The 27,350-nt window shown below is 36.6% G+C and overlaps 1 protein-coding gene across 1 annotated transcript; it reads left to right on the forward strand.

The window, feature by feature from the left end:
- The first annotated feature begins 627 nt into the window (after positions 1-627).
- On the forward strand, positions 628-24,246 carry ZGRF1 (zinc finger GRF-type containing 1). Its single transcript, XM_062574863.1, has 28 exons — positions 628-689; positions 1,504-1,584; positions 1,701-1,781; positions 1,902-1,958; positions 2,436-2,621; positions 2,973-5,301; positions 5,627-5,709; positions 6,443-6,541; positions 7,765-7,870; positions 7,957-8,063; positions 8,274-8,424; positions 9,381-10,048; positions 11,549-11,687; positions 12,237-12,421; positions 12,911-13,098; positions 13,770-13,909; positions 15,118-15,264; positions 15,773-15,887; positions 16,704-16,963; positions 17,738-17,897; positions 18,561-18,638; positions 19,493-19,640; positions 20,234-20,361; positions 20,690-20,813; positions 21,307-21,483; positions 21,629-21,763; positions 22,438-22,699; positions 23,944-24,246. The coding sequence occupies exons 2-28, from the start codon at positions 1,564-1,566 to the stop codon at positions 24,057-24,059; spliced, it is 6,390 nt and encodes a 2,129-aa protein (XP_062430847.1). The 5' UTR covers positions 628-689; positions 1,504-1,563; the 3' UTR covers positions 24,060-24,246.
- Positions 24,247-27,350: the final 3,104 nt, after the last annotated feature.

Here is a 27,350-nt window from a genome sequence, read left to right on the forward strand (position 1 = left end):
CGAACGTGCGGAGGGAACGAGTCGGTGGCTCCGCGCGCGCGCCCAGGACAGGTGGGCAGGCGGGGGGTGGAGGGCGCCGAGCTCCGCGCAGAGCCCCCGAGGGTGACGTGATGGGGCGCGCGGTGTGACGTGTGCCGCAGCCGCGCGCCTGCGGAGCGGCTCGGCCGTTGCGGAGCCGGGTCGCTAACGGCCGCCCGCATGGCCCGGGCGGTCACCGCCGGCTGCGAGCGGTCGCGGCGAGGGGCTGCCCGCCGCGGCGATGTCTGTAGCGAGGCAGGCGTCAGTCACGTACCTTCGTACAGGCAGCCCATGCGTACGGCTGCTTGACTGCTAGAGTAACCTGCAAAGAGCTTAACTGTCCTGCCTTCACCGCGTGTTGAGAAAGAGCCTCCGGCATGTCTGTGTAAACATTCCTGGCAGCGTTCGTATCCATTCCTGTTTTTTTCTGCTTTCTGAATTTTAGTGAATATTCAAATTGCTCCAGCCTAGAGTAACTAGAGGAGTTATTCTATATCCCCGAAGAATGTCTGCTTTTTCTCTAGGTTTCATATCTTGCTAAGCATCTTTCCTCGTGCTTGCTTCTGAGTGTGTCACTATCCACAGTGCTGCACATGTTGTTCCAGGGACTGCCATGAATGTGGCCGCTGTAAAAAGCAGTGTCATGAGAAGAAGCATGAGGACGTGTGTGTGTATGTGTGTGTAGCTACTTTATGTTAAGTATTCCTCACGAAATTGCTGTGTGAGAATAACAGGAAATCTTATGTTGTGTCCTGAGATCGATTTTCATTGCAATGACATTAACTGATTAAACTAAGATCTTAAGAGCTACTCTTTAAACCCTGATGCAAATCACAGTACTGATCAAATATTAGCAACCAAAATGTACAGTAAGTCACAGCTGCTGAAGAAGCTGCTTTTTAAAAATGTTTTGTTCCTGTTTTCATCATCAGAAGCTACTTAAAAATATTTTGAACAAATTTTAGATATGTAAAGCAACTTGACTTCACGGGCAACTGATTTTGAAAATCAGTTATCTTTAATGCAAGTTAAGCACACATGACCAAGTCAGGTCAATAAACTCTTGATAAAATTAGTCTGTTAACTTATATATATATATATACGTATATATTTTGTGGCAAGTGAGCATAGTTATGATAATTTGTAATTTCAAAGTGTGGTATGATCAGTAGAGTTTTCAGAGTTGCCAGGCAAGTGAACTTAAAATAGATGTTGCCATCTTTTTTTTTTTTTTAAACCCAACCGGCTTTGTGTTACATTATTTGCAATGAAGCCAGGAGTAAGGGGTGGGGGGGGCAAGAGGAAGGGAGCCTAATATCCCCACATCAAGTATGCCTTGAAGTGGGGAGCCAAGGTCTGTGTGGAGTTTTTTGACTTTTTTCCATCTAACTTTCTTCTTTTGAGAAAAAAATAAGTGGCATCTGCTTTTCTCAATACATTTCCCTTGTAACTATGCTGAATTCTGAAAACTTTCCTGTCTCTTAGGCTGTATGAAGATGTGAATATTTGCAGAATAAACTGTTGGATGACTGTTTTCCCAAAGCAATGACTTCTCAAGAATTTACTGTAAGTTTTTAATGCTGTATGCAGTTGAGTGAACAAAACAAGTATCAATCTAGCTGCTGTGTTATTTAAATATTTTCTTACTTATCATTATTTCAATATTTACTCATTTGAATCAGGTATTATACACTCACCAAAAAATGAAAAAATCAAAAACATGGCAAGATGGAATTTTGAGGATTAGAACTGGAGGAAATAAGGTAAACAACTTTACATTTAATGCAGTTTCATATCACCTGCTACTGTTTGTCTCTCAGTACTATTGCAGTAAATCTGTGAAATAAAACTCAGTATTAAAAAAGATTTTTTTTTCATTACAGGCAATCTTGTTTGATGATAAAGGACAATGTTTGGAGAGCATGTTTATAAAATCTCAGGTATATTTTGTTTTGAGGTTTTTATTTGTATGTTTATGATTGTTGGTTTGTTCTTCAGCAAGCATTTCAAACTTGTTCTTTTGGTAATTAAGGTGGTACCACTTCTTCTCTGTGGTAATATGATGGACTGTTTCTTATTTCATATCATGAAAAACTACTGTAATACAAATAATGAAATGCTAAAACGACTTCCATTTATTGATAAAACTAAATGTTTTCCAGAACCACTGTGGAAAATTTATGGAAATGTAAAGCAGTGTATTAAAGTAATATATTAAGTGAACTTAACCTGAAACTAAATGCTAATGTTTTGTATTGTATTCAGTCTAGCAATTTCTATGGGGAGTAGTGTTAAATTGGGTGAAAAATGTTAAATTTTGGATTCTTTTACATGCAAGTATCACAACATTTAGAAGGAACCGTTTTTGTTTCTTACGTAGCACTATTATGTACACACTGCTACTTTCTCTTTCCTAGGTGAATGCTGGAGATAATTTAGAAAGTGAGCGCTATTTGATCACTGTTGAAGCAGTAAAACTGAATGAAAAATTTTCTGAAAATCAGCCAAGAAAAGCAGAAACTCCTGCAGTGAATAGGAATGTTGTAAAGCCTAGTGGTCTGCCTCTAAGACACCTGCCTGTCGGGTTGAAAAGGAAGTTTACAGTATGTCTTTGCTTCAGAAGTTGTCTGACATTAACATGCAATTTTGAAACACTAAGGGCACTTTTTTAATGAATTGTGAATATACAGATAATGTCTCCCTGCTTTCTTGGAACTGGAAATCAAAGTATGTTACTGGGACCTATTCTTTCATGATTTGCTAAGTCTTTGTTGGCTTTAGCAGAATGCTGTTGCCAACGGTACAATGAAATTGAGATTATTTCTGTATGTTTGTGGAATCGCTGTGATACTTGGCCAGAATATAGTTTATGAAGCATGTCCTGTTTTTATCTTTTAAATTACAAAACATAAGGTTGATTTCTGAATAGAATTAATTTTAGACTTCTCTCTCAGGGTTTCCAAGGGCCACGCCAAGTTGAAAAGAAAATACCAACAAAAGAAGATGAAGAAAAAGCAACAATATTGCCTTTATCTAAGCAGTGTCAGGGTTCCTTTCCATCTAAGTTTTATATCACCTCTCCCTTATTTTCTACGATTAGCAATAAGGATGCAGACACAAATTTATCTACCAGCTTTCATGAAGATGTGTGTACAAACAGTGATAAACATATGTCTTCACTGGTTTCCATTCCGTTTCTTGATACGCATAAAGAGACAGAGAAGAGGAACTCTGATCAGTCCACTGTGAAGCCAGAACGTCCTCTAATTATAGAGCACACTGAGACAGTAAATCATGTGGCAGTGTCACAGAACATCAGGAGCACGGCACAGATAATAGCTCTTTTGAAGTCTAAACCAGCACAGCTATGCAGAGAGCAAGAAGCTTCTGATGTCACAGAATATCATTCTAGGTTTCAGACATCAGAAAACATAGATAGTTTCTATAACCAAAAGAGCACAACCTTACCTAGCTTTTCAAGCAACCCTGATACAGGACTTACTCAGCACCAACATTTTACAAAAGGGGAATGGAATGCTGAAATGCTGCTAAATTCAGCTGAGCAACCTTGTGATAAAGAAGTTGCGGAACAAAGACATGACAGAATGGCAAATAACTTCAGCCAAGATTTACAAGATCCCTGCAATACAAAGACTTTGGGCCCTGAAAAAATGTGTGCCTGTATGAATTTAACAGACAGCAAAGGGCAATGCACTCGGAATTGTGAAAGGGATCGAGAACCCTCATTCTTTAGAAATGAAGGCATACCTAAATCATTACCAATTGACAGATTTACTGCCAATGACCAACCAAATAGTTGCTTCATATCTGAATCCAGCATAAGCAAAATGAGTGGCAGTCAATTTGCCTCATTCTTAAGTGATATTTCTTATTCAGCAAGTCCACCTGAGTCCATAGCCCTCGAAACAAATCTATCCACATGCAGAGAACATTCAGTGACCAATAATCTTATAGAGGATTCATCTGTAAAGTCACAAAATGAACTCGAGCTGAAACAAAATTCAGAAATAATGTTTAGTAAATTGGACCTCTCTGCAGATGTAGCATTGACTGGTCTTGAAGTTGTAAAAGAGGAATTAAGTGTACGTGGCAGAGACAGTGGTCCAGATGAACAGGTGTTGGAGGTTAACTTCAATTTATTGGAGGCTTTTGATTTTAATGACACAGACAATAAAGACCTATGTGAAAGAGATGTGGAAGAGCTTGTGGAAAGAGCCATGCTTTCACAAGGTTCAGCTTGCTTAAAGGGAAAAGATGCTGCACAAACTGTTGAGTTAAGACTTAATCCTTCCTGTGAAGTAATGTCACACGGCAAAAAGGAAGAAGTCAAAGGTTTAACATTTGACAGAGTGAGTGATGGATATCGCTACACGGGAGGTATACCATTGCTGCTTTGTGACAACAGTGTTGGCGACAGCGGAAGAACTGTGGAAGACTCTGTAAGTCGCATCAGAATTGAAATGGAACTTCTGGAGGATAGAAACAAAATAAAAGAAGTTAATGAAAATCAATTAAATATTGAAGCTAGGACGTATAAGAAGGATCTTGATGACTGTGCAGCAAATACCATTAATCACAGGTTGATCAAAAGCAAGAATTCTGATCTTTTGCCTAGTGGTACAAATATTAACGAAGGTCATGCTAAAACCAATACATTTGAGAAAACTGAAAGTAATTCATACATTTCTACCAACCAAGTGATTTCTGCAATGAACAAAACAACTAAAGAAGATGTTTTACTGCTTGGATGCACAAAATCCCAGTACATAGATATAGAACATTTCCAGAGTGCCAGTAATGATGACATTAAACCAGGTAGTCCTTTCCTGGCTCTGTTGCAAAAATTTGATACTTCTTGTGGCTCATACAAATATATTGCAGAGGATCAGCAAAATGTATATGACATTTCATGTAAGGAAGATACTGTAATCTCCAGAAGTGCTATCTATCCTTTAGGAAAAAGCCATTCATCTTCAGAGGAAACAGAAATAGGTGAAACTGAGTTTGAGAATATAGAGGGCATAAATTTCCTTCATGAAGCCTGCGAAGGTGAAAGAGTAGAAATGGATTGCCAGAAATGCTCAGCATTTGTTGAAAACTCATCAGAACTTCCTGATTTGGTAAACAATATCGCTCTTCTAAGAGCTTTGACTGAACATAGCACAGCATTAGAAAGCTTACAAAAGATACAGGAAAATAATAGCTTATTTTATGAAGCAGAGACTTCTAAAGAGATATTTGAACCCTTTGTAAAAGATGAAGGTTAGGTCAGCTTCTATGTTAAATTGAAGAGTGTATTTAATTTTTCACATATTTGACTTCTGTATTCTTATCTCTCCTGCTGGATGATTTGTATCCAGAAATCATAATTTTGGAGTCATATATTATGAAAGTTACCTCATGCAATTTTTAGTGTTTAAAGAACGAGTGGGGGCTCAAAATCTGCTTCTCTATTTGCTTTAGTTAGTTAATTTCACTTGTGCAATTATTCTCATGAGTAAGGTTTGCAAGCTAAATAAATATTCAGATTTTTTTCTTATAAAATGAATGCTGTAACTACAACTTGCAACTTTTCTATCTCTTTTAGCTATAAAACAATTAACAGAAATGCCTTACTTGGAAAGCAGAGAGAGATCTTCATGTTCACACTTGGATACTTCTGGCCTTACGGTAACTAGTTTTTGACTACCTGTATCTATCTCACCAAATAAACTTGTTTTCCATAGGGCTTACACAATTCCTGATTTATGAAATAATAGTGATTGTGATGGAAATGGTTTAAAGTTATCAATTAATAAGCTGATAGTAAACAAAGGATGTCATCATTTGGACCCTGTTGCCAGTAAATGTTGATAAGCCAGAAAGTATGACAAGAAAATTGATGTCAATTGTAATATCTAGTTGTATTTCATATCACAAAATTATAAAGTCTAGCAATTCCTTCCCTATCCTATCTTCTTTTACTATTTAGTTTTTCTTCTTTCACCATCTTTTTGGATGCATGGCTTTAAGAACTTTAGCATTTGGGTTGAGATATGCTAGCAATCTATTTGGAAATTTTTTGCTTTGTGCTTGATGCTTCATACTGATTTTTATCCAGTGCTATTGTTAGTGCTATCCAGTGCTATTTTTCAGCACCACCTTCCAAAATGAAAGAAAGATCTTAAAATGAGTTCTGTTTTTCCCAAACCATTTGAGTAGCAAACATAGTTTGTAAACCTGTCATTGACAGATTTCTTCTTTTCTTTGGCTTCCAAATGAAAAAAGATATAATTTAAAACACCCTCTGCTATATCAGTACATTAGGTTTTTGGAAAAGTTCTAAGTTTCATTAGCTTAAGTTCTTGTCTTAAAAGGTTATTAAACTGTTAGACTAATTCATTTTTTGTGCTTTTATATGTAGCCCCCCTGTGTTGACAACATATTACAGAAACCTGAAGCATCTATTCTACCAACAGCACTGGGCCAAGGAGACTCTAGAACTTTTGACTACCAACCAAAGGTACAATTTCTGTGTAATCAATGTGTAATAAATACTTAAAATTCAGTTCAGTAGTTCACTGTTTTCAGTATGTTGCAAATAGTTCTAATAAATACCTAACCAATCTCATAACAGGCTTCTCAGATAGATCACTTTTTAGTTCATTTGTCTGTAGGCTGGTCTGCACTGAGAGTTTCAAACTCAGATTCTATAATGTGAAAATAAGGCTACGACATACTACATCAGAAATCAGTTTCCTGTTGATACAGAGATTTTCCAGAACTTTATTGCTGCTATGTTGCAGAGGTACAAAAGAAAAATGGTTTCAAAAACATAGTTTTTTTTTCCCCCTCTACTACAGCTTTAAACAGATGATCTTTGTTATATACGTGCAAAGTACTTTTATTGACTCTAGATAGTTCCTGAACAGTTCTTGTTTTCAGTTAATGATAATTCTAATATGTAGCCTGTTGAGTTTCAAGGGCACAGAGTAAAAGGGTCGGCAACTAGTGAGATTATGTTGAGAGCTCCCTGCTCGCAGCTAGGATGGCACCAGTACCCAGATACTATGGAGTCTGCAGCTGAGGGATTTTTGTCACCTCTATTTTCAAGCAATTATATCCTTTCTGACTGCAGACAGGTAAACTTTTTTTTTTTTTTTTTTTTTCCCAAAAGTTATTTTTACTAACCTTAATGCAAGCTGGTATCCTATAAATGTAAGATAAAAGAGAATTCACAGTTAGAACACTATAGTCATGTCTAAATCATTAGGAGCCAAAGCTAGTACTTTGTGGTTAAAATTTTGGAATTAGGCATGATTATTTTTGCTCATCTTTATCACAGGAGTATGCGTGTGCAAGACTTTTTTTTTTTTCCTCCTCTGAGCATGTTCACTTTGAAAAATGTGCAATATGTACAATTAAGCAAAGAAATCCATACAGAAAAAGTAGCAAAGGGCTCTTATAGTGATTGTTTCCTATGGTTAATTGTATAATATTCATCTCAAGTGAAAATGAAACATGAGATGCAATATAACAAACTATTTTTCTAATGCAGTATCCATTTCAGTTTTGAAAAACTGGAAAAAAATCCGTATCATGTATCTTTTTTATTTCCAAAATGTGCTGGAGATACTGAAGATTTATATTTAGAAATAAGATCTTTATCTAAAAATAATATTTATAGAGAGAATTTTTTAAAAGTTCTATTTCTAACAAGTTTTTGTTTATGCTGTTTTCATAAAGTCTCCACATTCAAGAAATTTTTGTGAAGATGATACCAATTTTACTGGAGAAGGGAATTTTCAAAAGAAGTGTAGCATTATTAAAGAGTCGATGATGGATGAAAACTGTAAGTGAGAGTAAAAGTAGTATGGCAGTGATTGGCCTCAGAACAGTTTTTCAGGGTGACTGCTGTCCTTCCCATATTTTTCCTAGCATTGGCGCTGAGTGATTATTCTGAAGTTCCAAAATGGATAATGTCAGGCTCACCTTCACTTTCTGATTTGGTGCAAAGGCAGTGGACTTCATGGGAACCTTACAAGGTGTGAATTGACTCTGTTGTAGGGGTTTGTTTTGTTTTTTCCCTCCATGTGTGCATGATACCAATTTTATGTCATATTTGGTACCTTCTGATCTCAACTGAGAGACATGTCAATTAGGATGATGAAAGAAAGAACAGTGAAAAAAGAGCTATCATCAAGTTCCTCTCCTATCACAGTTCTTCACTTGACATGTTAATTCTCTGTCTCTAGATAATTTCATCAGTACAACTGGCTTCCTCACTTAATGCAGACTCTCCAATTTCTCCCATTTCAAGAAATAAGGAAACTATTAAACACATCCAGGAGCCCCTGACTGACAGGACCTTACCAGTTAACACAGAACTTCCAGAAGGCTTCCTCAGTAAGAATAGTAGTTTATAATTGCACTTCACAGTATTTTTGCTAGAAAATCTGAGGTTCTTTGGAATACGGGTCCCACTGTAAAAGTGAGTTGCCCTGGGCCCTGAAATAGACTAAATCTATATATGTCTGGGTAACTACAGGCTTCTATTTGTATTTGTTTCACCTTGTTCTTACATATATTGTATATATATGTATTATATATTGTAAAATTTGTAATAGTCTTTAGCCAGAACAGTTAAATTATCCTGAGGTCCGTTTCCCCTCCACCTAAAATACTATTTTTTTCCCAAAAGAAACTTCAGTAAACTGATCTCATTTATAAAGTATTAGCTTCTAGTTTGGGAAAAAACAGGCTGTAAGCTGAACTTCTAATTCATGCTAATGTTTTCCATTTATTTACTTGCTTTTAATTTGCTTCATATTCTGCTGCATTCTGACCCACTTCTAGTGATTCAGTTGGCATCTATCACTATCTGTCATTTCTTATTTGTAATGAATTCAACTAAAAGGATACTTGGAATGCTTGAAGCCTGTTACCTATATTGGCTAATAGTAATTCTGCGCAGTTTTTGTGTGTGGTTTTGGGGTAAAGAAACAAACACTACGTTGCTGATTTGTTTTTTCAGCTGGCAGCTGTAGTGACAACTAAAAATAACATAAATTTTTTTATAACCTCCAGAATGGAGTAACGTTTAAATAATTTCAGCCAAACGCTGAATTTATAAAAGTAGAATGCCTATTAAAACGTGCCCTGAATATAGGGATTTAAATAATAAAAGAGTCATAATTGAACTTACTAATTTTGTATGGCACAATACAAAGAGCTTGCCAGTTAGAAGAAGAATGTAAAAGAAAGAACTTTGAATTCTTTCTTTAGCTTTATTTTTGTGCATCTGAGGTTAATATGCCATCTGTAATGCTACATGTCGCTTATAAGATGTATTTGCCCTATAGCACAGAAGGAATCCAGCTATTCAGAAGAATGCAACCGCTTGAGATTCAGCCCCACAGTTAAAGCACGAGTTCCACTTGTCACTGTTCCTGCCATTGGGAAGATTTCTGACATGGAAGTTTATCTAACTGACTGTGGGGCAGTTCAGCGATCTGTTGGCTCTTCAGTAGTCAATTTATGCAACAAGTCAGCAGTGTTTCCTATCAGTGTTTTTGGCCCCGAGGACAGGAATTATGAAACCTCTGAGTTTGAAGAGTATACAGAAGACAGACAAAGGGAGTCTTTACAACCAATGTTTTCTAATGTGACTTCACAATATAGACAAAGCAAGTGGCTAAAATACCAAAACAATGCTCAGTGTGACTTGATAACTCAAAACACTGATGATGTGGAAGTGACTGATGACATCTGGGCTGAGAACATCCTTGGAATGCCACTGGGTGACACAGGAGAGAGCCAGAGCTGTGCTATGAATAAAAGCCCTCCCGGCTCTGTGCCTCTACAGACAGCAAAGAGCATGGTTGGTAAATGCTGTGCAAATAACAAGAAAAGAGATTTAATTTCAGAGAGGAAATTACTTTCTCTGCACTTAAGTCAGGCTCCTTTAGCTGAAGCAACACAAAAGGTGTTAAGCCATCTGAGCTGCCACACCATAACAGGAGAAGTCCAGGTGTGTAACTGTTTGAGGAGATATAGTTACGGCAAAAGCACATTTTTTCTGGACAAAGTAATTGCATTTATCTGATTTCATGCAAGATATTATCACTATGATTGGATGAAGTGTTTCTGTATATTTAGTAACACAAGAGTATCTCGCCTACAGAACAGCAGCTACTAACATACTTTTCAGTGCTGTGACTAATGCTTTATAAAGGTAATTCCTTGGCACATGCAGTGACAGATTTAGATTTGTTTTCTTACTTATGAAATCAGCGTTGTTTTCACAAACATCCATATCTCGCTTCAAAGCGTAGTAGATAATTTTTAAATATTTGAAGTATCATCACTTTTGATCATGGAAAAGTAAGCTATGGCATTGAATAAGGACCCTAAATTAACACAGCTGTTTGTGAATAGCAGATAATCTGAAATCAGTGTGTGTTGGAAAGAAACCAGAAGTCACATGGCTATGCTTGAGAGTTGATGAAAATATGTCATTTATTTTCTTCTTCTTTTTTTTTTCTTTTTTTGGCACAAACATAGTGTGCACTGTTTTATAGATATTTAAATGTATGTTTATCCAGTAAAACACTCACATGTGAACTGGAGGTGTGGAAATAACTATTGTATTTCATATATTCTGGTATATACTTTGTGTGTGTATATATATATGTCTATATGTATGTATATACATATTTATGTAAGTATATAGACTTAACTATGTACACACATGTATACTTTATCCAAATATATTGGATCTTAAAAAGGTTTTTGAGAAAGTTGTCACTATTATGCCCATGATCAACTGCAGTGCAGAACAGTGAGGGAGGCTTTTGGGGGACTAGCTAAAGGGAAGCCTGACAGTAGACTCAATTTTCCCGAAGTGCTAGTATGGTTCTTCTTTCTCTAGTCTGTACTACCTTTGCTGTAGCTTTGTCTGACGAGTCATATTTCAGTGCAGAAACAGTGCTAAAAACTGGATTTATGTGCTCCTTCTGTGTGTAAAGGGCTAAAACATGTCTCTGAATTACATAAATTCACTCTAAAGCCTTTGAAAGTATTATCGATGGTCTACAAAATGCAGGCGGTATGTTCAGGGGCAAATTTAACTTTGTTGACCGTCATAAATAATAATCCAAGCTATCTGTACTGTAGCTCTAGGTGTACTTAATTTTACTGCTGTTGGCGACAGTTGGTTAACCGTACCTGTGGTTAACCAGGTTTGTAAACATTTGTGGTGAAGGGGATTTGAATTTTGCTTTTGGAAAACTGACAGTCTTCATCTTGAAACTTCTGATTGCAGAATGAGGTCCTAAAGTGTAGAAACACTGTATCTGCTAGCTGTATCTACAAATCTGAGCAGAGTGTTGGTGAGAGGAGGGAAAATGAGTTTTGGCATTCCTGTCCAGTTGCCAGTTATCAAAATTGATTTCATTCATGTTTAGTCATTTCACTAAGGAATTTTACAGAGTTTTGCAAGTTTTTAATGGTTTATTTTTCTACTTTTTAGGACTTAACAGTTTCTCAGCTGTCCTTTCCTAATGTGGATAAAGTAAAATATACTAATCTTCCTAAAAGGAAAATTGCCATACCAACTGTTTTTCAGTCTCATGTTCAGTACAAACAGATTTTTACAGCTGCTTTAACAGGTATGTCTATAGTGATGCCCTGGAAAATGCTGCCATAATTAAAAGTACATATTTCTGAAGCTTCTCAAACCTGGTTGAGGAGAGAGATAATATCAGCATCACCTATTGGAACAACTATTTGCATTTGGGTTTGGGTACGTATATACTCAGATATGTTCAGTCTATACTTGAAGTTGCAAAAACAAACCAAAAGACCAGTCCATGTCTGTTCAACTATGTAAACATGAGCTTATTTATCAGTCTTTACATTACCAGCCGTCCTACCTATGCTTGTTTGCAAGTAGAGTGATTCAGTGTTTGGATCTTTTGGAGCCATATACTTTAATGTGATTTCTATGAAAGTAAGCGAGTTATAACAAACCAGTTGCATGTGCAAAAATATGAGTTTTTCAGGCTCAGAAGATAAGTGGTCTCTCTCAGGACTCAGATTAAATAGTCTGATTAAAATTTGAGGTTGATGGTTTCAAATAAAAATGTTTTAATGTTGTGTACTTCTGTAACCGGTTTAAGGCTGTACTAATTGCTCTTTTATTCTCCCTTTTATTCAAGAGCATTTAAACATAATTCTATTTGAGCTGTCACAAAGATTACATAAGGCTCTTTCAAAAGTGGATATATCGTTTTACACTTCATTGAAAGATGGGCAAAGTGAGAGCAAAGAAAGCCACGTTCCACTGTGCAATCACATGCTTCCTGCTAAGCTTGTTGTGGTTAAAAAAGAAGGCCAGAATAAGGTGCTGTTTGTTCCTTGTTTGCTTACAGTTTGGGATTTTTGTCTAGTTTGGCATAGAAATGATATTCTGCGAACAATTAAAGGATTCTGTATGTGGTTTGTTCTGTATGTGGTTTACAGTTATAGGTTTAAGTGATACGTTACGGAGATCACTTTTAAGATCAGTTTAAATATCTGCTAGTGTCCAGAATTGATGAGCTAATAGTTCTTTCCATATAGAAAGTAGTTTTATATATAGAGGGAAAAAGACTTGAATTTATAATTTTCTAGGTTATATGGGATTTCTGTAAATGATGATTACAGAGTGGCTCCAGCACTTGAGAATTCTCGAAACACACTTGGTTTTTCAGTATAACATGCTGAAAACACAGGGGTTTAACTGGATTGTATTATATAGCAGCTAGTACTGATCAATTGCTTTATGTGTTTTGTTTGTTTGTTTTAAAGTGCTAATGATCTATCTTGTTTTGTTGTTTTCTTTTCCTATTAGGGTCGTTTGTTCTATACCTGTGATGCCCCCAAAGCTGAGCAGTGTTCATTTTTCAAGTGGGTAGAAGAGGTGAACCCAGGACAGATAAAATCCAGACCTACCATAGTGCTTCATGATGTAAAAAGTATTGGGGTGTACCTCAGAAATCAAAAGATTTCCCTCTACGAGGAATGCCAGCTTTTGGTGAGGTATTCTGAAAGCTATACAGCTCCTGCTAATGCTATGTGAAGTGCAGGATAGATATACTAGCAACTCTATTTCAACAGAATTTAAAAGACGCATTCAGTAACTATATTTAAAAGGGTTACAGCTCTGTGTAGAAATGTAAAATCCAAATTATTAAAGGACAAGTGTTAACAGCAGTAGTATTTCAGGACAATATTCTTTCTATCAAGAATCAAAACTGCTTACTAGCAACTTGATCAATTGCTCAGTGGAGTCCCTTATTACTGTCCTGTTTGAATTACTCTTCATTTAATCTTTTGTAGGAGAGTTTAGGACAGAGTCTGATATGTTATTGTAGCCATACTTCTCAAAGCAGGCGTGTAGTAAAGATCTTTGGTCATTAATATTTATGGGAACAGGAAAACCTGTCTGGATACAACATACATATTCTAATGTTAATATTAGACGTTCTGCTAAGGCTCTCCTTCTACACTGCTTAAGTATAGGAGAAAATTTAAATTTGGCTGACTGTCAGAGAAAGAAATGTTCTTAAGCCCTGCTAATTCAAGAATGTGCACAAACATTAAAATCTGTGCTATATAATTTAGTCTCATCTCTGGAGCTTTCTTATTTTTTGTGATGATTCCAAAATGTGTTATTGATTAAATATTTTTTCTAAAAATCAATTTAACAGGAAAGCCTTTGAAATTCAAACAAAACGGTTTAATAAGTTAAAGAAAATTATGAATACACATGCCAAATTCGATAGTGATTCGAAACACAAATTATACCTCAAACTGAGCAGAAAGGAGCATTCTTCTACCTATAGTAAAGGTAAGCAAATCTGAGTATCGCAAGGGTTGTTCATGTCTCAATTTATGTTGTGCCTTTTACAGTTTTAAATTGTAACAGAAAGAGAAAAGCTCAACCACTTGACAGCTCTGATGATTTAATTCTGATTCTAGAAGGGCAACAAAGTAACTCATTAATTCATCTTTTTTGGTAAATATTTAAATACATCTTCGGCAAAATATGAATGTTGTGTCCTTAGGCTCAGGCTAGGTTAAGTCTGAACATTGAAGTTTCAGGAGGGGTCAGTAATTGGATAGATGACTTGTAGGGAAAACTTTATGGTGTTTGGGGAAAACTGGTGTTTGAACTGTTGCTGTATATCTCTTCTAACTTAGCGAAATAGTGCACTGTTAGAGGACATTCAGTGATTTGCTCCAAGTTGTCTCTGTGGTTGGCTTTGCTTTAGTAAGTGATGAATTGATCTTTGCAGTTTGTTCATTTAGCTGTGGAAGATAGTGGAAGGAAATGCAGGAACAAACATTACTCTGCGTGATTTTATGCACAGATTCTGAAGTGTTCTGATAAAGTGTTTTTGTACATTTAAATTCTGAAACTTTGTACAGGAAAAGCTTCTACTTGTGTACTGATTTTTTTTCTTCTTTTTTTTTTTTTTGGCCATTGCTGGTACAGGCAAATACACATGCACTTTTATAGCTCTGAACTTAATCTTCCTTGCTGTGCTCTGCAATATCTGGTTGACGGAAAGTGTAAGGAACTTTTAGTCTTACCAGCTATGCCAAGTAGAACATTTGTAGGCTCCAATCTGTGGTGTTCTCAAAACAGAAGAGAAAATGCATCTTTATTTTGATATTTGCTATTCTTCAGTGAGAGTATTTAACTAAATTTATAGTATACTGCACTGATTTGCTCCAAATAATCTTGAATTTGATAAAACTTTAGATAAGCCAGAAGTCACATGATGCTAAGTGCACTGGGAGAGAACTTTACAGTTAGCATGAATTATAGAAAAGACTTAATAGACAGTACTAGACAGACAGGTCTGACTTATATGTTTATTGTTTTAAAACTGAATTAAACATATTTAGGTTTTTGATCCCGCATACTTTCATTTTAGTGATGGTTTAATTTGTAGCATGGTAAATGTTGGGCTATTTTGTTTGGCCTGTTTTTTTTTTCCTTAAAAGCCTGCAGTAGAAAAAGCTTATGAGAATTATGTATTATTTTGACAGATGATATATGGGTTGTTTCGAAGACTCTAAACTTTGATCCTCCTGATACTTTCATTGCAAGTAGTGCATTCTTTGGACCGTCATCTAACAATGAAGTAGAATTACTACCATTGAAAGGCTATTGTCCTTCAAACTGGCAAAAAAATAGTAAGTTGTACATCAAATAATTTAGAATCAAGTAAAACTACCATTGTGGGGGAAAATGTGGCCCATGATGAAGGATGAAATGGGAATTTCTAACAATCTAACACATGATTTCATTTACGGTATTTTTTTTTCCTTGTAAGTATGTTCAAATATGTAATTTAAATGCAGTACTTATGCAATTAAGGCTATAAAGTAAGGAGTAAAAAATTCTGGAGCCAGTAAAAATACACTCTTGCTAACTTTTTTTTTTTAAATGCAATGTGAAAATTATGTGCTTGCTCACAATAAGCTGTATTCATACCACTTAATTCTAAGGAGGTAAATTGGGTATTTGAAGTTAACAAATTGGAGGTCTTAAGCTTTCTAGGCATGCATTAGGGAGAGAATTTCTGCAGAGCACAAATCACAGTATCTACGTTAAACTCCTGTTCTTAATTGCGTTCAGAAGATTGAAGAATTTTGGCTAATTTCATATTTTCCTAATTCTATTTTTCTTTGACCTCTTCAGTGCTTGTTCATGCCTTGCTAGTTTGTAACGCTAGTGGTGAGCTTACATCTTTAAGAAATATAGAGGAGTACTTCAGTCCGTCTACCCTACCAATAATACCGTATCTACTAAAAATGTAAGTTACTGTTTCAGTGATATTGTGAACATGCCATATGTCAATAGGAAGAGAAAGAACAACAAAAATCCTATTGAGTTTAGCTTATTAAAAAGTGAATGAGAAAAATGAAAAGCAGAGAGACAATGTAAGGAGTGAACTGTGACAATGCAATTTTCACTTACATAGAATTGTAAATATATCCCCTACTTAACTCTAAAGGATTATCTTTCCTAAAATTAGCCTACAGCCCACATTTTATAACCTAGAAATTAATACTGGGCAACTTTATGGCCATTAGATTGATAATACCGTTCAGTGACTCTACTAAGTTAATGTATATAATTCATGGGGTTTACTAAAACTGTTTTTCTTGTCAGCCTTCACAAATTTAAGAATCTGTTGAAAAGAAAATAAAAATGGGTGGAGGGAGAGGGCAAGAACTGTGTTCTTGGAGAGTCAAAGCAATGTAGGGATATTTCCAAGACTGCTTGTGGTTTACTGGATAAAACAACTAATTATATAAACTTCTGCCATCTCCACTTTTAACTCTATCAAACTCGTAGCCTTGAAATAAGTTCAGGTTGAAAACATGACTTCACAGCAAGAATGATAAAACTATGAAGTCCATTTTGGATGACCCAGCTTTCACCCAGGGAAGGTATAAGGATGCAAAATGTGAAGTCCTGTTATATTTGGGGATGTTGGAAGAAGAAGTAATTTGAGATAAAATTGGAGATATGAGACATGAGATATAAGTTGTACATTTGCAATATTATACATCTCATACCAAATGATCTGAATTCACTGTTGTTTTGATTGTTGTGTTTTTCTTAGGAATTTTGATTCTGAAAAAACTACTAAGAAAGTCAACAAAAGAAGATTTATTCCTCCAGCCTCTAACCTGAAACGCACAATGATGTATGGACTTGTCAGCCCTGAAATAGCAACAGGACTAGCCAGAAAGATGATCCAAACATTTTCATTGAACCCAGATCAGGCTTTGTCACTGATTCAGATAGCTGGGATGATGACTTCACCTGAAAGTGCCAAACCAGTGGAAGAACAGCAGATCTTCCCTATCACAATCATACATGGTATGTGGCAAATAATCATTAGATTTACAGCTGTTTTTTCTGTGAAAAAATGCTAGTTGATATGTAATGCCAGTGTTAGTGACATATCCCAAAACTTTCCATGGTGATCCAGTAGATCTGTTTTCTTTCATATTTCCTTCTGTTCTATCTTGCTTTACCAGACTCTTCAATGTGTCAAAAAAGGTTAATAAACATCTTAGTTCAAAGAGATTTTTAAATCTATACTGAGAAACAGTTACAATAAACATGAGTTTTAAATCCTATCAAAATAAATACATTGACAGTAACGACACTCGTAGTACAAATAGCAGTGGACTTAAGTTGTCTGAGCAAAAGATTTTGTTTGGCATATTTATCTATTCATAATTATTAGGAGTTCCAAAATGATCATCATCTCTAAAATGCGTTAAGTTCCTGAGGATATAGTATGAGGATATGCATGCAGACATTTGTGTTTGTATTACGTTAATGTCTTGATGAGACTCCTTAACAAATACCACCTATATTCCACCAGAAAATTTAGGAAGAATGCCTTGTCTTAACCTCTTCTCTAGTTTTTCTAGACATTGCAGGCAGTAAATAAATACAAAGTGCAAGCCAATTCGTTGCCCCTGGAAACTTACAGCTACCACAGCAAGCATGTATTTAAAATATACACTATGCAAGGAATCACAGCACAATATTTCAGAAGATTAATTGTGTTCTAACAGTTAATCTAACTGTATCTTGTTGACATTTTTCAATCATAACTTTTGCTTTCTTCTAAAATACCAGGTGTTTTTGGAGCTGGAAAGAGCTATTTGCTGTCTGTTGTGATCTTGTTCCTAGTACAGCTCTTTGAAAGCAGTGAAGCTAAGGAGGGCCAAAGGCCAGTTCCGTGGAAACTTCTGATTGCTTCTTCCACTAATGTTGCCGTTGACAGGATACTGCTTGGGTAGGTTACAGTGAACTAAAATTTTAGAGTCTTTTTTTCCAATGACAAGAATGTACTTTTATGGTAAGGGTAATCGTGTTCATATTTCCAGCATAAAGCTTTAAAAAGCTGGCATTCTCCCTTTATGAAGTATCGCACAAGGACTTTAATTTTACCTTTGATCCTTTGTACAGCACACCTACATTAAAAGACTGTTTAAGGCTAGCTGCACTAATTTGTGTAAGGCTAATACTGAACCCAACTTCCATCACATTTACTATTAGAAGCTACCAGTCACAGAAGGTGATCAAGAAGCTTTGGGAAGTAGCAATAGGAAAAAGGTTTGGGGAGCTTCGGCATATATAGGAGAAGAAAAAGAAGTTGTTAGAGGTTAATGTGGAATAAAGCTCATGACTTGAAAGGGTAAAGGGAGGAAGGGAAAGTACAAATGGAAGATCATTTATGAGAAAAGAATTACAAAAGTATTAAACACTTTTGAGACAAATCATGATGAGATGATTTGATTTGACTTTAATTTACTTGAATTGTGTTCTAAGTTACTTTATGAATTATAGAAGCTTGTATTTTTTTTTTGGATGGGTTTGTGTCTTTAGAACTATTTTTAAATTTTTCAAAATTGCTTCTTATATTTTTGTAATATGTACCATCTCTCTTTCTTTGAAGTCTACTTGATCTTGGATTTGAAGGTTTTATCAGAGTGGGAAGTATTAGGAAAATCGCCAAACCAATTCTTCCCTATAGGTAAGAATTTTGATCTTTGAAGGATCTGCAGAGATTATAAAATAGATTGTAATTATGTAGTACCGTAAAATGACTATTCTGAAGTCATCCAAAATGTGATCAGGTTCTCTCAGTATTTTTTTGAACAGTGCAAAAACAGAGTTTTTACTTTATTTGGGGAATTTGATTTGCTGCTGAATGGAGCTAATGTTTTGAAGAGAAAAGCAGTAGAAGAGAACAAAATAGTGGCAGTTAGAGATTGGGGAACATCCACAAGGAGGAAAAGCAGAAAAGAGAGGCTTAAAATAGATACATGCCATTCCTAGTGATGAGAACTAGGAGGAAGTAATCGTAAATTTAATGTTCAGTGAATTAACAGTAACAAGTCATGAATTCTATACTTCTTACCCAAGTTAACTTTGCTGTATAAATATAAAGTGTTATGGGGTTTATGATCTAGATTGTACTTTCTGCGCAATTTAAGAGAATGGGGTATAGATCAATCTCAGTAAAGATTAGATTTCCATTACTTGGTGACAATAGCACATAAAAGGTATAAAATGTTAAATGAAATATTTCCCGTCAGGTCTAGCTCTGAGATCAACTGTATAGCTTGGAGAAGTCATTTACCATGCTTATGTGGGGTTTTTGGGGGGTGGGAGGTGCAGTAAGTCTGAGCTGGTACAACAAAGGTCTGTTGTAAAACAGATGCTGTACTAGTCTATCTCAGTTAGATTTGTTGTGGGTTAGTACATTGCTGTGAAGTACTGTTATGTACTGCGTATGATTATTTTTCTATATTAGGTGTTCACTGAACTCTGAAAGCACTGTAATCTTTCATAACTGGAATAACTTTTATAAAATTGTTTTTGAAGTTTACATGCTGGCTCAGGAAATGAAAATGAACAATTAAAAGAATTACTTGCTCTCATGAAAGAAGATTTAACTCCAGTTGAAAGAATCTATGTGAGGAAGAGTATTGAGCAACATAAATTAGGGACCAACAAAGCTGTGTTGCAACAGGTATTGTCAAAGTAGTTGGATGGAAAAGTGAGTATTCAGTATGCAATATCCACCAGGCCTGGCAAAGGGAAATTGGGAATCCTCTGTCTCATACTCAAGGCTGCCAAACTCCAACTTTGAAACAAAAACTCCTGCTTTGAAAAATAAACCTGCTTTAGTCCTAGCATTCATTTTGATTCCACAGGTATGGCTTAATGACTGTGTGTGGGACTTCTCTTCTTCTTTGTGCTTATTCCTAGTGTTCATTGCTGACACCTTTGCCGCTGGGGTTTAAAAGGGTTGTGTAGTCGTAACTCTTGCTATATCAGACTTGCTGCAGTGTTAAATCCATGAATTTGTGAATTTTTCCAACATAGAAGCCTACCAAGCACAGCAATTGTCATTTCATCCTTCTCTGTGCATATGCAGTATTTATTACTGAAAGTTAGAATTTAATTTTTGAGGCTCTGTCAGCATGACATAGCATGCAGTCTTAAAAAAAAAATGTTACATGTGTTCTACTGCAGAAGCTATAGTTATGTACTGCACATAGATAAACTATTATATAATTTATCATTTTCTCTTTCTTTCTTTCCCCCTCACCAATAACAAAGGTAAAAGTGGTTGGAGTGACCTGTGCTGCCTGCCCATTCTCTTGTATGAATACCCTTAAATTTCCTGTGGTTGTTCTGGATGAATGCAGTCAGATGACTGAACCTGCTTCTCTCCTTCCTATTGCAAGGTACAGCCATCCTTTTGCATTTCAGCAGAGTGAAAACTTCTAGCTGGCAGTGACACAACTTTAAATAATTGCCGGACTTGGACATCTTGTAAAGGGCATAAGCTCCAAGCCCTTACCTTGGAAAGCAAGAAGAATAATTACAAGTTGAAGCCTGCTCTTAGATGCCATCATTGAGTTATCATGTTATTTTAACTATGGAAAGAGAAAGATAGCGAAGCGAACCTGATCCGTAGTAATTTGTGATATATAAAGAAAGCACACACTTTTTAAAATGTTATAACCAGTGTATCATCCTTTGGGGATTTTTTTTTTTAATGATCTTGTTTAGGTTTCAATGTGAAAAGCTGGTCCTTGTTGGAGACCCTAAGCAATTACCACCAACTATTCAAGGGTCTGATAGTGTTCATGAAAAAGGATTGGAACAGACTCTGTTTGATCGGCTTTCCTTAATGGTATGTACTACTACTACATCTTTAACAGGATGGAGAGTGACATTCTAGGTCCACTGAAGTCAGTAAAAGTCCTGATTTAGATATCAGAAGGGTCAATATATCAGATATTTTATTTTATTTTGTATTTTATATTTTATTTTGTATTTTATATTTTATTTTGTATTTTATTTTAATGGAGCAGATTCCACTTTAGTGCAATTCTGTGTAAATGTTATTTTAACAGCACACAAAATTGAAAACATAACAAATGTAAAATAAGAATGAATTAAAGTACAATTACAGATTCTATCTTCTGATATTTAGGTACTGTTTCCAATACAGGTAGAAGAATCAGCAACTAAAATATTGGTTTGACTTTTGTTAAGCTGTATGTATGAAAGTAAACTCAGCTTATTGCAGGAATTACTTCCACTTAATAATTGTTTGATCTAATTTGTGTTGTGAATAACTTCATAATTCTTTTGTTCTCATTTTCTGCATCATATATCTTTAGGGACATAAAGCAATACTGCTTCGAACACAGTATCGATGTCACCCTGCTATCAGTGCTATAGCCAACGAGCTGTTTTATGAAGGAAGTCTGATAAATGGTGTTTCAGAGGAAGACAGAAGTCCTTTATTGGATTGGCTTCCAACACTATGCTTTTATAGTGTTAATGGGATGGAGCAAGTAAGCTTTTAAACATCTCTTATTTAAAAAGTCAATATATTGTCGTTTTTGCCATTCTATTTCCATTTGTGTTGTCTGTATGTGGCAAAATGTATTTTAACTGCTAGTTATCAGAGCTAAATTAGAGCTTCTTCCTCATTTCCAGATAGAAAGAGACAACAGCTTTTATAATATGGCAGAAGCTCATTTTACAGTCAAGCTCATCCAATGTCTGATTGCAAGTGGAATAGAAGGATCTGCAATTGGTGTGATTACTCTTTATAAATCACAGATGTGTAAGGTTTGTATAATATATTATCAGTAAAATATTTTTCTTAAATTTATTCTTTTAGAATAAACATGGGCTACATTTGAACAAGAAAAACAGCTGAGCTAGAAGTAAAAAAGTACTGAAAAGGTGAAGCAGGAATTACATTTGTTGTCTCATTTAAATAAAATCGATATAATTATTTCTCTAAAAAATCAGAGAATGTTTTAATTCAAACTTGCCTCAGAATTTTTGGTTTCTTTTATTTTTTTCTTCCCCCTCCCCCACTCAAATGCATACTCAGAAAACTGGTAAGTTAACTAGCACACAATATTCACAAATGAATCAGGAATTATTACAAATTGGTATTTATGACAGAAACAGAATTGTTATATTCAATAACACTGATGTTACCTGTTTGGCAGGATTGCAGGTTACCTAACCTGGTCATCCAAGGCTGACATGGGCTGCTGTGATTACTAAGCAAAAGCATTAGTTGCCAGACTGAATGCCACCAGTGTTTTGTCAAATAAGGGTTAATTGCAAAATATTTTATAGTAGTTAGCTGAGGTTTTTCTGTCATTGCAATCTGTATTTTCTTAATCTGCATCTCGTGTCAAGTCAGACTTTTTGATTGCTTTTGCACAAGACAGTGATTGACTGTGTGAATACCTAACTCCTCCACATCTATATTCATTTGTCTGTAGATTCAGAATTTGCTTAGTGGTGTACCCTCTGAGGCTCCTGAAATTAAAGCTGTCCAAGTGTCCACTGTAGATGCCTTCCAAGGAGCTGAGAAGGAGATGATTGTTTTGTCGTGTGTAAGAACAAGACAAGTTGGATTCATAGATTCGGAAAAGAGAATGAATGTTGCACTGACAAGAGCAAAGAGGCATTTGTTGATTGTTGGAAATCTAGCCTGTTTGAGTAAGAACAGACTGTGGGGAAGAGTAATTCATCACTGCAGAGGTAATACGTTCTTTTCCTTTATTTTCAAAATCATCTGGCTTAACTTTTTTTTGGCCATATGGTACATTGCAACCACTACAAGTAAAATGCAATTTTATCTGCAAACTGTTTTCATACTTCACACTTATTTGTTATCCAGTAATGGGACTTACCTTTGATGCCATCGGATAGTTAAACAAAAAGCATTGTGGGAAGGAAATTTGAAAATCATAATATCACTGCATTTCTAGCCCTTTCCCAGATCGCTTTTACCTAGTAGACCCAAACAGAAACATGTTACAAACAAATTCTTCTATATAACAGAATATTTGAACTAATAGTATTCAAATAAAGACAATAAAAGTCATGAGGTCTTTCTATGAATAAGGGCTCATTATCTTTGGAAGATACATTTTGATCTGCTTAAAAAAATGCTACTGGAGATCAGTAAGCTCTATCAAGTAATTCCTCTTAGCTTTGTTTGCAAGTGACTATCTTGTCAACATATTTGTTTTATCAGAACTCAGAAGGAAATAAAGGTTTTGAAAATCAATTTCTTACATAGTTTCCAAATATTTCCTGAAGTTTACTGTAATTCTGTATTTCATAAAATCAAAAGCTTATCCTGTTTAAAAACAAAGCAAAACAAAAGCCTCATGGTTACCCTTTATAACTCTACTAGAAGGTGTTTAAAATGCCTGATCAGCCCCTTTGTCCTATATAGCTTTGCTTCCACAGCATGCATGCTTTGGAAACATATTTCCTCCCTTCGTTGGTGCTTCAGTTATCCCCCTCGAAAGGAGATGGTTCGAATCTGGAAACATTATTTACCTCTCATCTTAGATTTTTTTTTTTCCCTTGGAAGATTTCTTTGAATGGGCAGAGTATCCAATCACCTAAGTAAGTTTAATAAAATCTGACTGAATCAGACTTCTCAGTGGCCACTAAGGCACCCTTGCAGAGGGATGCATCCCATTTCAGAGGAACAGAGCTTTCCATTAGCAAAAAGGGAATTCCTGGCTTGTAAGGCAAGAGATAGTGAATCTTGGAAAGAGATTAACTGGAGAAGGTGTGAAAGAGATAGCTGCTGAAAGAGTAATTACTTTACTTATCTACTTGGTTGATATCAAAGGAAGCATCTCGTTAATGATTGAACTACCATTTGTTGGATTTTGGAAAATAATGTTCTCTTATCACCAGAGACTAAAATATGTGATGAATACTGTAAAATGAGATGTAATTATCCTGTTTATTACTATGTTTAGGTTGGGAAAATGGATTACAACATGTAAGCCAGTGTGAGCAACAGCTAAACAACATTCTTAAGTGTTATTTGGAGAAAAAGAATGCAGAGGAAAGGGGTAAGAAAAAGGAAAAATAAAGTGTGTGCATATTTTTATATATTAAAAAAGTACAAATTGTATGTTTATAAAGATTACTAGGACTCTTCAAGCAAATTTGTTTTTTGTGGGATAATTAATTTTATTTACACCTCAGTGTGCTGGTACTCCTGTGTTAATCCTCTGTTTATAAGGCTAAAAACAAAGAATAAAGTAATTGTATCTGCTCAATAACTGATTCCTTTTATGCTTAAAAAATACCTGATTGTATTATTTGTTTCATTGTACTTCAGGCTAGATATAGACTTAACTTATCTTAAAACAATTTTGTAGTTACACATCAGAAGCATGATTCAAAAGGGAGTAATAAAACAAAGAGTTTGGGATTTTTTGAAAAAATAAAAATACATGTCTTTGGTCTATTAAATCTTTGAATGTCAACAGAGGCAAATAAGAGATTGATCTGCATCTAGACTTCGTACAGAGGTGCCTGGAGACTACTAAAAAGATCAAGTATTTTGTTTGGGAAAGAGATACTGTTGTGTCAGAAACATTCTGTGACAAGAAACAAAGTTCAGTAACTTCACCATGTCAAAAATTTAATCAATAGGCTTTCTCAAAGCCTGTACAGGGAGCTTCAGTGATTAACATGTAAACTGTGGGAGAAAGGATGCTAAGTGTGGACCTCATAAAAGTTCTGGATGCTGCAGTGATGCTAAATTTCTTTCTTTCTGAGAAGGCTCCAAGGAACGCCGGAGAGCCTGCTGTAGAACAGGCATCTTAATAGCACTGAAACTATTCTCAAGTTATTACAAGTAATCTGATTTCTTTCTTTCTGCAGCTTTGAAAGTAACTGCCTCGTGACTAGCATGTGTTGTTGAGTTGTCTCTGGAAATAAATCGGAATCGTGGGAAACACATGCTATAACCATACTGTAGTTCAGTAAGCTAGCTGACTATGGACCTGGTTAGCCCAAGATGACATAAGGAGGAAAGAGGGAAAGTTTATTTTACCCCAAAGAAGTGAGTTAAATTCCTGCTGCCTAAGCAAATGAGTGTGGAGTGGGGTGGAGCAGTCTGCCAGAACAGGACTCTCGGCTGCCCTGAGTCACCCTGTGGAGGTGAATGTCTTTGCTCAAGCTCCAGCAGTCAGAGCTAGCATGGTTTTTGGGCAGGCTGTGGACAGCTAACACTACCTAGCTATTGGCAGGCAGGGGGCCGCCTTCCTAAGGGACAAATTGTTTATCCTCTTGTATAGTTTCTCAATTGTTGCTGCTGCTTTGATGGCTCTGTCTGAGAGAGGGGATACTGGATTTTAGATGGGTTACAACCTTGATCTAAGCTGATGGTTGTTTCCTATGGGTTCACTGGTACCTACATGGGGGCGGGGGAGAGAGACTATGCCATGCAAATGTGTTCTTCCATGTAATAAACTCGCACCTTGCTGCTGTTTACCAGGAAGGGCCCAGTGCTTGCAGTGTTTTGCTTTCCCAGTGTGGCATTTACCCCTTGCAGTGAGGTGTAACCCAACGCCCTTGTTTCTGGGAAGCAGCAACTCATGCTGGACAGCAAGTGCAGCCAGCTGCCACAAAAATCTTTACCTAGAGGAAGAAGACAACTGCATTTTGTAATCCACAATGGCTAAAAGATGTGTAGTAAAACTAAACATTTTGGTAACCTTTCCCAAAACAGCAGCAAGAAGCAAAACCTATTGCAAAGTATCTCTCTGAAACTGGATTTTTAGCAGTAGATTTTAGACAGCTTTCTTAGGCTGCTGCCTAGGGCCCCTAGATTCCCCCCTTTAGTTCCGATGCCAGTGGCTCTGTCACCCCATGAAACACGTGCCCTTCCCTAGGCCTCTCCTATGTTTTTTACGCTCGCAGCGTTACCTGCTGGCGCCCGGGGTTCGAGGCGCCTCGGGGTTGCTGCTAGCGACCCGCGCCCGCCGGGAGCGGCGGGGCCGCGCCGCGCCGCGCCCGGCAGGTGGCGCCGCCGCCCGCGGGGCCGCCCGGCTGCACGGCCCGGCGAGGAGCGCCCCTCGCCGCGGTGCGCGCCGGGCCTCAGCTGGCCGTCACGGGCCGGGAGGAGTGAAGTGGAGAGAAAGAAGAAACAGTAGACGCCTGAATAGCTCCTTTAAATTACTGCTGACACCTCTGTTGCAGCTCCCTAAAATCTCAATCAACAATCCATTAGAACTCGACGGGAGTAAAACTAAATCCTCGTTTAAGTGTATTTATCCGATCTCTTTTCTCTCTTTCAAATGCTAAATCCATTTCAGCATATGCCCCTTCTTTTTCTCGCCTTTCTCTAAAGACTGGCAGCCTATACTACTCTTGTAAATATGAAAGATGCTAATCATATGACATATCACGTCTCAGTCGGAGCTTGGAATAAAGCCTTGAGATTTGGGATCATTGCCTCCAGACAACAGCTTCATCAGCCGGAAAGTTGTTTTTTTTCTCCTTTCCTTCAACTCTCAATCCCTTCTTTGTCTGGGGGAAAATGCAGCCAACTCGAGCCACCCTGGCCATATGGTTCACTCTGTGTTTTCTTAGTTGAATTCTGAATTGTTTGTGACTTGCGAAGGGTTTTTTTTTTCTTTTTTTCCCTATTTTTTTTTTGGAAGTGTGTATAAAGACATAGAGGAGGCTGCCTGTGCTGGAGCAGCTTCGCAGGGTTGCTGCATGTTATTCGCATGTTCCCTTCACACACTCCTGCACACACTTCACTGCTACTATTCCATCCAAGAGCCAAAATATAAAGTCCCAGACAAACTTTTAATGGCAACACAAGTGATTCCAGAGACCTTAGGGTTTTTTTTTGTTTGTTTTGGTTTGTTTTTGTTTTGTTTTGTTTCTCTCTGGAGGATGAAAATGCCCTTCTTTAATATGATTTGTTCTGTTTTTCAGCAGTGCCTGCACCTATCCCCAACCTGGTCTGGATTTTTGGTGAGTGTGTAGAATAGGGTATATGCTTTCTAGCAAATCTGTTGTGAAAACAATGCCTTGGACAAGAGAAGCACAGAAGTATTCTGTAGTAAGGAAGAGTAGCTTTTAAGACATGTATAAATTAGGAGCTGAATGAGTTTGGTGCGCTCAAGTTTGGATAGCCCCTGTTTGATAGCAGCCTGCCAAATTTTCTTTCTATCTTTCCTTACACAAACCCCCAAAAAGGCCCTTTCACCAAATCATTAAATTCTACAGAGGTGGTCAAGCTAGTCCTGCTTTTCATGCGTTTGAGAAAGAAAAGGGTCCTTGAAGTTTAGAAGATGCCCAAGGAAAACTCATTGAATGACATCAAAAGAATGAGTTTCCATAGCTGTTGAAGCACGAG

Source organism: Rhea pennata, chromosome 4 (assembly GCF_028389875.1).
Source record: "Rhea pennata isolate bPtePen1 chromosome 4, bPtePen1.pri, whole genome shotgun sequence".
NCBI classification, from domain to species: Eukaryota; Metazoa; Chordata; class Aves; order Rheiformes; family Rheidae; genus Rhea; species Rhea pennata.

Coding starts and splice junctions, on each gene's coding strand:
- ZGRF1 (XM_062574863.1), top strand. CDS start 1,564: ATGACTTCTCAAGAATTTACT. Junction 6,542..7,764: donor CTTTTGACTACCAACCAAAG/GTACAATTTCTG, acceptor GTTTTCATAAAG/TCTCCACATTCAAGAAATTT. Junction 7,871..7,956: donor GTCGATGATGGATGAAAACT/GTAAGTGAGAGT, acceptor TATTTTTCCTAG/CATTGGCGCTGAGTGATTAT.